Genomic DNA, 12,351 nt, shown 5'->3' on the forward strand with positions numbered 1-12,351 from the left:
AATTGTTGCATATTTTTTTATGAATAAAATTGAATCTTTTTCATTTTTAATAATAAAAGAATAAATACTTGAAATTATACTAGCAATCAGATTTTTAAAATGCAAGAATAATTAACCTTTATTGCCGAAATTGTTGTTGTAATAAGCAATTAAAACCACATTAACTTTTCACTTAACTTTATAAACAGTCGACGAAACAGTTCACGTTCAGATGACTTGTAATTAATATTAAAAACTGGCGTTTAGCTATAAAGTTTAAATAAAACTATGAACAAGTTTTCATATGAATAAACTGTAATCAAATATCTATCATCAATTATATGAGTCACCATAATTTTTTAGTCAATTGTAACATGACCTATTATTACATCACTCGCCGACAGCGTAACGGAACAATGAGCATAACGGAACAATGAGCGTAACGGGACACAGCGTAACGGAACAATGTGCGTAATTGGACTCTTTCGTGCGTGCAGCCAGCGTTCATCGATTTATTAGACGTTGTCACGTCAAAATATTAACTCTGATTAGAAAAACATAATTAAGAACGTCATGTTAGTTGAACTTTAAGTTTGTGGTTATTTTGGAGTAGATAAAAGCTAAATGGACCACTGGCACGCCACACTGGCTCGAGGCAGCTCTCACCGAGGTCGGCCAGGCGCTCGGCGGGCAGCGGGTACAGCAGCACGGGCAGGCCGCGGCCCTTCTTCAGCTGCTCCACCCTCACGCGCAGCTCGTACAGCGCCTGCTGCTCGCGGTCCAGGCTGCCAGTCGCGACCAGGGTGCCGTTGCGCGCGTGTATCTGGAAGCGCTCGCTGCCTGGCGAGGGGGCCAGCGAGAACCTGAGGCTGGAGTCCCTGTAGGCCTCGGTGACCTCTAGGTCCAGCAGGCGGGCGGGCGCGCTGTTCTCGGGCAGCTCCACCTCGTAGTAGCGGTGCGCGAAGACCGGCCGCGGCGGCTCTCCGGCCTCCTCCTGCAGGTCCACCACGCTCACCGCCACCACGGCCGTCGAGCTCAGGCTGGGGCTGCCCAGGTCCGAGGCCACCACGGTCACGTTGTACGCTCCCCGCCGCTCGTAGTCCAGCGCGCCCGCGGTCCTGATCAGGCCCTCCTTCGAGTCGATGCTGAACGAGTCGTGTCCGTCCGTCCGGCGCGGGATGTCGAACAGCAGGAGGCCGTTGCCGTTCCCTTGGAAGTCCGAGTCGTTGGCCGACACTTTCGAGACGATGGTGCCCGCGGGGCTGTTCTCCAGGACGGACGCGTAGTAGACCGGGATGAGAACGGGGTTCCTGTCCTCGCCCGCGCCCACCGACGTCGGGAACACCTGGAGGATGTGGTCGTAGTTGTAGAACGTCGGGGCGTTGTCGTTCACGTCCAGAACGTGCACCTCCACGTTCACGACGCTGTTCTTCCTGCGTGGCGACGTACCGCCGTCTTGGGACATCACCCTGAACTTGTAGTGATCTTTCGACTCCCTGTCGATGTTACCGTTCACGCTTATCTCTCCGCCGGTCCTGGATATCCTGAAAGGCAGCGGGATCGACGCGTTTTCGCTCTGCAGAATTGTGTAGGATATTTCCGAGTTCGGGCCAAAGTCGGAGTCGGTGGCTTCGACCTTCCCAACTATGTACCCGGAGTAGAACCCTTCTTTTAAATCAAACATGTACCACGACTTCTTGAAAACTGGTGCGTGGTCGTTGACGTCTTTCACGTAAATCCTGACGGAAACGTTATCAGATAGTCCTCCCCCGTCGGTTGCTGTGAAGTTCAACCGAAATTCAGTCACGGGAGGGAGAATTCGTGCGACCGACACTTCTCCGTTTACTGGGTGTATCAAGAAGTAGTTCTTGGACGTCGGTTTGGGAGGCCCCAGGACAAGGTTCGGGATGAAGGTCTCCGAGGAAATGCTGTAGGCGATGGTCGCGTTGCTCCCGGCGTCGCGATCGTCGGCGAGAAGTCGCAGGATGGCCATGCCCACAGGAGTGTCCTCTGGTATCGTCACGAGGGGCGCCACGTACAGGATGTTGTCGTGGTTCGTGAAGTTCGTGGTGGCCATGTGGCTGACGTACTCCTCGCTGGTCATGTTGGCTGGCAGGTGCGGCGTAGCGTTCCCGGGCACGGTCGGCTCTGATATCTCGATGTCTTGATCTTGAAGAGCTACCATTTGCAAGAAGTTCGGCGCATTATCGTTGACATCGTCAACATGGATGGTCAGTTTAGCTTCTGAGTTGAGGTTACCTAAAAATGCAACACAATGACAATTATTTTTCTTGAATTTAATTTTAATTTTAGAAAATTGTATTAACCAAATACAACAGAGAAAATGTAAATAAGTAAATGCTACCTATTAATAAATATATTCTGTCAGTTTAATTTCCGCTCCAATTATAGTATTGTAATAATAAAATTCAAAAAATTCAAAATGGTCTGTTCCAGCAAAATATTTTCTGTATTTCTGTAATTTATTTAGTAAAATAAAATTATATTCGGAATCTTAAGAAGGGAAGTGCTGATTTAAAATACTTAATTTTTTTTAGCAAGTTTAAATTTTCATTTTTAATTTTTTAAATACGAAAGTGTAATCATATTTTTAAAGTGTAGAAAATTGTTAGCTTGTTTATTGTATAATTTTAAATTTTGTGTTTTCGGTATATATTTATTTAAAATAAATTGATTAATTTCATTCTTTAATTTGTAACAAACATTTATTAACCTACTTACATATTATTATTAAATAATTACTTACAATATTTAAATATTTATTACATACGAGACTTGAAACACATTACATTAATATTAGTAAAAATTTTGCTAGGAAATTAAATTATTTAATATAAAGTATTTAATCAAATACAAAACCAGCAATCCTATGAAGAACAAATAAAAAAAAAGATAGCTACTTCTTCAGGCTCACAAGATTATTATGGCTGTGTAGATACAAATAAGAGAAACTATTATTCGCAGCAGTGATAAGATTGTTGTTAACAATGAAAGTAATAGGTGTATTATTTGGAAAAGAAATGATTTATTCAATTCGTTTAATAATGAGTATGATGTATTACACGATGTTACAAAATCAAACAGAGTAACAAGTTGTAGTTTATAATATTATAACTATTAGTAAGGTAGTATTATGAATTTTTTTTCTATAGTTATTAATGGCATATTTGGTTTAGTACTACCTACATATATGTTGTTATTTGAAATTAATTTACAATGAAGACGAGATTAGCACTCAAAATGTAAAGCTGTTGATATTAGTGCATATCAGTGATACGTGAACATGATATAATAATTGCCAAAACTACTCAGTAAACTGACTGGAAGGAGCTTCAGTGTGAAGGCCGAGGGCAGCGACTCACCCTTGTCGCGGGCCACGACCATGAGCGAGTACATAGCCTTGGTCTCCCGGTCCAGCAGGGCCGCCTTGAGCAGCACGCGGCCGCCCGCCTGGTCCAGCGCGAACAGCTCGCTGCCGTCGCCGTGCAGCGTGAAGCTGAACTGCGCGTTGGGCGCGGCGTCAGCGTCTCGCGCCCGCACGGGGCTGTCCAGGCTCACCTCCGTGCCGGCGGGAGAGTTCTCCCTGACGCGGCCCTCGTAGGCCGGGCGCTCGAACACCGGCGGGTTGTCGTTCTCGTCCTCCACCGCCACGTCCACCTGGCGCGACCACACCTCCCCTCAGCACAACCTCCCCTCAGCACACCCACCGAGCGTACACCCACTGATCAACAAACAATTACAAGTGCCTAGCGAGCAGGAATATTACCTTAGCAGGCAAAACCTTGTGGTAACCCAGCAGATAACCACTATAGGTTGGAAGTAATGCCCCTCAACCGACAAGTACCAGGGCTTAGAGAGCAGTAACAGCACACAGGAGCCTCCACTGAGCGAGCAGACACCCTCTCTCAGGGCACCTCAACGAACAAGAACCAGGGATTACCGAGCAAGAACATCCCCTCAGCACACAGGAGCCTCCACTAACCAAACGATCACCAACTCTCATGATAAGCCATTATCCTTAACGAACAAGTACCGGTGTTTAGAGAGACGGAAACTGCCTTCAGCATACAGGAGCCTCCAGTAAGCGAACAGACACCCCCTCTAAGGGAAGAGGCATCCCCCCTCAACGAACCAGTCCATAGGATCAGCACACAGGAGCCTCCACTGAGCGAGCAGACACCCTCTCTCAGGGCACCTCAACGAACAAGAACCAGGGATTACCGAGCAAGAACATCCCCTCAGCACACAGGAGCCTTCACTAACCGAGCGGACACTCACTTTCAGAGTGAAGACACTTTACATCAACGAACAAGTACGAGAGTTTATAGAGCAATAATCTCCCTCAGCACACAGGAGCTTTCAATAATCGAACTGCCACCAACTCTAAGGCTGCAATAATCTCCCCTCAATGAACAAGTACTAGAGTTTAGTGATTAGAAACCTCCTCTGAGCAGGCAGGAAGCTCCAATAATTGAGCAGACACCCACTCGCATAGCAGATGCACCTCCTCTGAGTGAAGAAGTACCAGAACTTAGAGAGCAGGAACCTTCCCGCAGCAGGCAGTAAGCTCCACTAACTGAGTGGACACCAACTTTCAGGTGATGGAACCTATGCTCAGCGAGCAGACCTCTTCTCTAGCATGCATATCAGGAATATCATCTATTAAGTTGACACCCATTTTAAGGGTGAATCAATTTCCCTTCTTCTCTATGTGGACCTTCTTTCACTACAGTCACCAACTGCATAGAGAAACGACTTTTAAGTGAGAAAATTTTTTGGTGTATATATCCCCATTATAAAACAAGCTCTTAGCCTAATCGAAGAGACGCCAAATTTTTAGAAGGTGGTATCTCAGAAAGCTGTCACTTCTCAGTCAGTAAAATCATTCCCTGCCTGCACGAGGTTCCCCTCTTTGAGCAGTAATCTCTCCTCAGCGAGCATTGACACCATTCTCTTAGCCAACATGCAATTACCCTGAGTAAGCAGGGACCTCCTCTCTTCGAGCAGTAATCTATCGACAACCAGTAAGCTTTCGAAGCCTTCGGCAAGCACGCAACCTTCGTAAGTGAGCATCTCTTCTATTTGAGCAAGTAACTCCCATCAACAAGTAGTATTAAAATCCCCTCAGTGATAAAAAAAACACCCGAAAGAATACTTATTCTCTTGGAGCACGCATCTCTATTCAGGATGCATACAATTCCTCTCAGTAAGTGGGGACCTCCTTTCCTGGAGCAATAAGTCTCTTTAGAGATAAATTCCCCTCTATTTTCAGCGAGCATGCAACTTCCCTTAGTGTGAGAAAACATCCTCTCTTAAAAAAGGTATGTTTCATCGGTGAACATGCTATTTTTTTTCAGTTTGAGGGGACTTCCATTTTTCGATCAGGCATATTTTCTAAGCAAGCAGTTTTTCCATCTCTTAGAAAGCATGCAACTATCCACAGTGGGTGATGTCCTCATTTCAAGCAGGAATCTTTCCTCAGAGAGATTGCAACCTCCCGTCAGTAGGCAGAGAATTTCTCTCTTTGAGCAAGCATCTCTTCCTAAGGAGCATGGAACTTCCCTCAATGAGATGGTGCCTCCTCTATTCTAGCATGCATTTCTCCTGATCAAACAAGAACCCTCTGACCCCAGCGAGCATGCAAATTTTCTCGGTGAGATGAGGCATTGCCACTTCAAACAGGCATATCTCCTCAGCAAGCATGCGACTTCCCTCAGTAACATGATTTTCCTTCAGTAAGTAAGTGGGAACCAACTTTCTTCAAACTGGCAACTCAACCCCAACAAGCAAGCGTCCCCTTCCTCCAGCGAGCCTTCAGCTCATGTTAGTGAAATAACTCATATTTTCGGTTATACATCAAACGTCAAAGAACATGCAACCCTTCTCAGTGAAACAACAGCTCTTCTCTTCGAGCAGATTCCCCTCCTAAGAGGGTATACAAATCTGCTTAGTGAGTTTGGACCTCTTCTCTTTGAGCAGGATTCTTCATCCTCTGTGAGCATTTAACTTCCCTAGACGAATAGGTTACTCACCTAATGGAGTTAGAATCAGGTTCACCTGCAGAAAGACTTTATGGGAGGGGCTATCATACAAAGAAACGACGCAGTGACAAAACATGACTTTAAGTAAGTCAGAGATAAGCGTTTGGATATTAAGAAGTGTATGGTCTTAAATTAAGAACATTAAAAAATTATACAACTTCTGATGAAAGAATAGTTTCACACATAAGTTTAAGAAATTAAGCATACATAAATATAATTTCCAAAATAAAATAAACCAATTTCAACCTCGGGCGCTGCTATTGCCCTGCCTGCTCCCCTTTGGGAGACGCGCTTTGCTACTAATCCTAGCTCACATCTACAATGTGTGTCCTAAATGCTGACAGAATAGTTAAAAATATTAACCACAATATTAAAAATGTTTGCAGTTACTATTTTTTTTTTTTGCTTTTTAAGTTCTTCGTGAACAAACATTCCAATCTGATTGCTCAGTGACAACTTTTGGATTGTAAGCAAAAGTGTTGCGGGTTCTTTCCTTTACCAGTCAGGAATATGTCACTTCTGGTTAATTTCCATAATTGTATTAGGACTGTAAGTGGTATTTATATTTTAAAGTCAATTGTGGGCAACCAGAGAGTCATATTTTTAAGAATGCCTTAAAAATTACTAAGTTGTGTATCAATTACGTTAGTTGAAGTTTCCAACTTGTCTCTAGCATGATGTATAGCCTTTATTTAACTTTAAGATAAGAATTTATTTAATATACATATATTTATAGCAAATCATATATTTTTGATTTCATGAAACCTTTTCCTAACATCAAAAAATCAACCAAAATAATAATTTTAACTAAAGCAAGAAATCCTTTAAATTTGTTAGCAAGTAAAACAATATATATATATATACCGGGAATACAGATAAGTGTATTATGTTTGGACACATAATATTTATGAAATGGATATGTTTATTTCAAGTGAATGTAGAAAAAAAAAATAAAAAAAATTGGCCTAGCAGAATGATAAAATATATTATTCAATTTTGTTGAAGTTACCAAATTTGCTACAGTCAGCTGTCAGTGGGTATGGTAAACATAATACTGTGGGTTTCATAAAAATGGCAGTGCTTTGCTCAAGTTGGCTGAAGTCCAAACAGAGAATGGTAAAGATAGACGCCATTTGCAAAAGTATGTGCGGTTAGGTGGTGTGCTTATAGGATGGTTGAGTGAGTGGCATCAGGTATATGACAGGAGAGAGGTATTCCTGGTGAGTGACAGGTGAGTGGCCACCAGGTATATGTCAGGTAAGTAGCCTACCTGGTAGATTGTTGATGGGTGGCCTACGTAGTAGATGTTGGGTGTGCTAACTGGTAGATGGCAGGCGAATAATCTACATAGTATATAGCATGTGAGAGGCCTACCTAGTAAATGGCATGTGAGAGGCCTACCTGCTAGATGGCATGTGAGTTGCCTACCAGGTATATGTCAGGTGAAAGGCATACCTGGTAGAAGGCGGGTGAGTTGCCTACCTGGTAGATGGTGTGTGAGAGGCCTACCTGGTAGATGGCGTGTGAGAGGCCTACCTGGTAGATAGCGTGAGAGAGGCCTACCTGGTAGATGGCGTGTGATAGGCCTACCTGGTAGATGGCGTGTGAGAGGCCTACCTGGTAGATAGCGTGAGAGAGGCCTACCTGGTAGATGGCGTGTGATAGGCCTACCTGGTAGATAGCGTGAGAGAGGCCTACCTGGTATATGGCGTGTGATAGGCCTACCTGGTAGATGGCGTGTGATAGGCCTACCTGGTAGATAGCGTGTGAGAGGCCTACCTGGTGGATGGCGTGTGATAGGCCTACCTGGTAGATAGCGTGAGAGAGGCCTACCTGGTAGATGGCGTGTGAGAGGCCTACCTGGTAGATGGCGTGTGATAGGCCTACCTGGTAGATGGCGTGTGAGAGGCCTACCTGGTAGATAGCGTGAGAGAGGCCTACCTGGTAGATGGCGTGTGATAGGCCTACCTGGTAGATAGCGTGAGAGAGGCCTACCTGGTAGATGGCGTGTGATAGCCCTACCTGGTAGATGGTGTGTGATAGGCCTACCTGGTAGATAGCGTGAGAGAGGCCTACCTGGTAGATGGCGTGTGAGAGGCCTACCTGGTAGATAGCGTGAGAGAGGCCTACCTGGTAGATGGTGTGTGAGAGGCCTACCTGGTAGATGGCGTGTGATAGGCCTACCTGGTATATGGCGTGTGAGAGGCCTACCTGGTAGATAGCGTGAGAGAGGCCTACCTGGTAGATGGCGTGTGATAGGCCTACCTGGTAGATAGCATGAGAGAGGCCTACCTGGTAGATGGCGTGTGATAGGCCTACCTGGTAGATGGCGTGTGATAGGCCTACCTGGTAGATAGCGTGAGAGAGGCCTACCTGGTAGATGGCGTGTGATAGGCCTACCTGGTAGATGGCGTGTGAGAGGCCTACCTGGTAGATGGCGTGTGAGAGGCCTACCTGGTAGATGGCATGTGATAGGCCTACCTGGTAGATGGCATGTGAGATGCCTACCTGGTAGATGGCGTGTGATAGGCCTACCTGGTAGATAGCGTGTGAGAGGCCTACCTGGTAGATGACGTGTGATAGGCCTACCTGGTAGATGGCGTGTGATAGGCCTACCTGGTAGATGGCATGTGAGATGCCTACCTGGTAGATGGCGTGTGATAGGCCTACCTGGTAGATGGCGTGTGAGAGTCCTACCTGGTAAATGGCATGTGAGAGGCCTACCTGGTAGATGGCGTGTGAGAGTCCTACCTGGTAAATGGCATGTGAGAGGCCTACCTGGTAGATGGCGTGTGAGGGGCCTACCTGGTAGATGGCAGGGCCGCGCGCCAGGCCGCGAGGGCTCTCGGCCACCAGCGTGAGCCGGTAGCTGGCCCGCTCCTCCCGGTCCAGGGGCCGCTGCGTGTACAGGGCACCGTCCTGCGTCACGGCGAAGCGCTCCGCCACGTCCTGCTGGTTGGCGATCATGAAGCGCATGTTCCTCCAGCCGGCCGAGGTGTTGCCCAGCTGGCCCACCAGCGCGCCCGCCACGTTCTCGCGCACCCTGAACTGCAGCGGCGCCGCCGAGCTCCTGCTGAAACCAGGACGCAACCACTCTGCGCTTTCAGCACGCGACCACTCTGCGCTTTCAGCACACAACCACTGCACTTTCTGCACGCAACCACTCTGGGCATTCAGCACACGACCACTCTAGGGCTTTCAGCACACAACCACTCTGCGCTCAGGCAACCACCCGACACCCTAGAAGAAATAATGTTGTGTTTGGGTAGTTATTTTTCTTTAATTATAGTTTGGGTAGTGTTCAACCTTAATTTGTTTATATTAACATTTATAAATATTAAAAATGTAAACTTATGAAAAGGTTTTTTTATATATTTTTTAAAATTTTTATTTTATTTACCCGCTATTTTGTATTTATATTACTTAAACCCAGTTTTTTCTTATTATAAACAAAGAAAAAAGTTTTTTGAATCTCATATTTTCATAGTTAATGGAATTGATAGTTCTATTTTTTATAGTTTGTTTTTACACTTTAACTAGATTTGAAACAAACTTTAAGTATTGTTTTTCAATAAAACAATTGAATCATTCAAGAATTAAAAATGAATAAAAAAACAAGTATGTTTTTAAGAGCACTTGAAGTTAATTGCTATTTACTCAATGATACTCAGAGGAACTAAAACTGGCCATACCTTTAAAATTTATAATCCACTAATTATATGGGCATAAGAATGAGACACGAGATATGCGTCGTACATTAGATGATCCTTTTGGTGCAAAGAATCAGTTTTAAGTAACTTAATTTACTTCCTAGTCTCTGTCTATAAGACTGTTAAGAGATACCGGGTTGTTGCAATATTAGGTGCACGCACTTATTACATGTAACTAATCTGCTACAACTTGAATATTGATTGGTTGCCTTAACACACAAAATTAAAATAATATTATTAAAAAATCAGCGCACTTTCCTGTAGTATTTCCGGCAAAAACAAAAACTGGAGCCCGAATTAAAAAGTGTGAACTGCCATAAGTAAATCGAGTACTTTATAACCACAATGTATCACTCGATTAGTAGCTGCTTTAATAAATTAAAACTACTGAAAGCAAATACGAGGGCTGTTTTTTTTTTCAACCTGCGAAAGGCTATATAAAAAAAGGAAATTTACGTTACATAGTAATTATACCACCAAAAGTACAGTAGGGTCTTACTTATTTTAATACATAAAAGCCAAAACTATCAAGGCATTTTCAATATCGTAACACAAGCTTATCTATGCATGTTTCGAAGAAGTTAGCTGCCAGTGAATAGAGATAACAGGACAAGTGCCTTGATCTCCCGCTCCCTCACGACACCACTGTGAGGCGGATGGACTAATCGCGCGGCGCACTGGCTCCCGCGTCAAGAATTATCGTAAGAATATGAATAATGAGGCACAATACTCCGCACAATTAGTCCACTCGCCTTACAGCGGTGTCGTGAGGGAGCGGGAGATCAAGGCACTTGTCCTGTTATCTCTATTGACTGGCGGCTAACTTCTTCGAAACATGCATAGATATACTTGTGTCACGATATGACAAAAGCCTCGATAGTTTTGGCTTTTATGTATTAAAATAAGTAAGACCCTACTGTAATTTTGGTGGTAGAATTACTATGTTATGTAAATTTCCTTTTTTATATAGCCTTTCGGAGGTTGAAAAAAAAAACAGCCGTCGTATAATAATGTAAAGCCTAGTACATACACAATTTTTAGTAGTAAATGTTTTGTTTCACTTAATTAAGACCGTATGTAGGTACGAAATATATTATTATAAAAATAAAAAGTATTTGTAAAAGCGAGAATGGTACCAAAACTAAATAACAAAAATTACAATCTCTTAGATATCTAAGGCCAGTCCTACTACCCAAAATTAACAGTGTTCATCGGAACAATGGGATGTAGTATTGCCAACAGAGGCACAACAAAGTAGAAGTGCGAGAAAGGAGAAGCTCTGCATTGCTGATCGTGTGTGACAGGCGGCATCCACCAGTGACTCGACTCACTTGGCGAGCTCCGAGCTCGTCTGGACCGCCTCGACCACGTGGATGGTGACGTTGCTGACCAGCGTGACGTCACGGCCGTCCGACACCACCGCCTCGAACTCGTACTGGCGCGGCTCGTACTTGGCGATCTCGTCCATGACGCTGATGGTGCCCGAGCGCTCCTCCACGGCGAAGGGCACTGCGACATCACTCGTCACTTACAACCCAGCACTCGCGTTCGGTGCGAGCTTATGGTGAACACTGCGACATCACATTCCACGTAAAACCGAGCACTTGCGTTCACTGCAAGCTTACAATTATTGAGCTGCCAGTTTCGGTTCTTTGCTAGTTACAGACGGCGATGTTTACGTTAGCTGTGATGACTAGAAATTCATAACCCAATTCAAGTTATAGATTATACATTTACTTATATTTAATTTCTTCAATAAGAATAGCATTTTCACACGGTGCATTATTTAGATGATTTTTATAATGTTAAATTTTAAAAATAATTTCTGCACAATAATAAATATAATTGAAAATAATATTTTACAATAAATAAAGGTATTGTGCAAATTACAAATAATTTTTATCTTCGAAAGAAACGTATTAGCTGTTTTAATTTATAATTTATAGCTATATTTCATCATATTTCCCGAACAAACAGTTTTATGGAAACTTGATGACTAATTATTTTAATACTATTTTGCTAATGAAACCAACATTCTTATTTGAGTGAGTGTGAGAGAGAGAACATATTTGAAGTTTTATTTTTTAAAGAAACCGCCCAAGCCTGTAAAAGTTATAATTAAAAATATATATTTTTTAAATTGTTCAATTTTTGTTTGAATCAGGTTGTGATATTTCCTTTTCTCTTACTTAAATAATAATTTTAACTTTAAGTATAACTGGTTTACACTGTATGTCATAGAAAAACCTTTAGAATGGAGGACAATGATATACACACAAACACATGAAGAACAAATCAAAATCAGCTGGTGTCAAATAACACATCCCGAGACAAACTATCACAGTCGGCTGACAACGATGACATTGCAGACAAACACATGACATAAGAAAACAGACAAAAAATACAAAACAGTTGCGACTTTTCTGGAACTGAGATACACTCCATTCATTAGTCTTCATTTGTTTGGCAGTGTGTTGTACAATTTTGTTGTTTGTATTTCCTGTTCTTGCTGCAACTATCTCGTCGTTGCCAGCTCAATGTGTGTATGTCTGGGCTTTCATATTTTTTAAATAAACTTTTTGCTCAGAATTTTCGGTGTG

The 12,351-nt window shown here is 43.4% G+C and overlaps 1 protein-coding gene across 1 annotated transcript in view; it reads right to left on the reverse strand.

The window, feature by feature from the left end:
* Positions 1-12,351, reverse strand: part of LOC134542720 (cadherin-89D) — a 153,667-nt gene that overhangs the window by 36,230 nt on the left and 105,086 nt on the right. The window contains 4 exon segments of the mRNA XM_063387193.1: positions 646-2,238; positions 3,363-3,657; positions 8,847-9,114; positions 11,083-11,260. Of these exon segments, the coding sequence (XP_063243263.1) occupies positions 646-2,238; positions 3,363-3,657; positions 8,847-9,114; positions 11,083-11,260 (2,334 nt within the window).

This window comes from Bacillus rossius, assembly GCF_032445375.1.
Source record: "Bacillus rossius redtenbacheri isolate Brsri chromosome 9 unlocalized genomic scaffold, Brsri_v3 Brsri_v3_scf9_1, whole genome shotgun sequence".
Lineage (NCBI taxonomy): Eukaryota > Metazoa > Arthropoda > Insecta > Phasmatodea > Bacillidae > Bacillus > Bacillus rossius.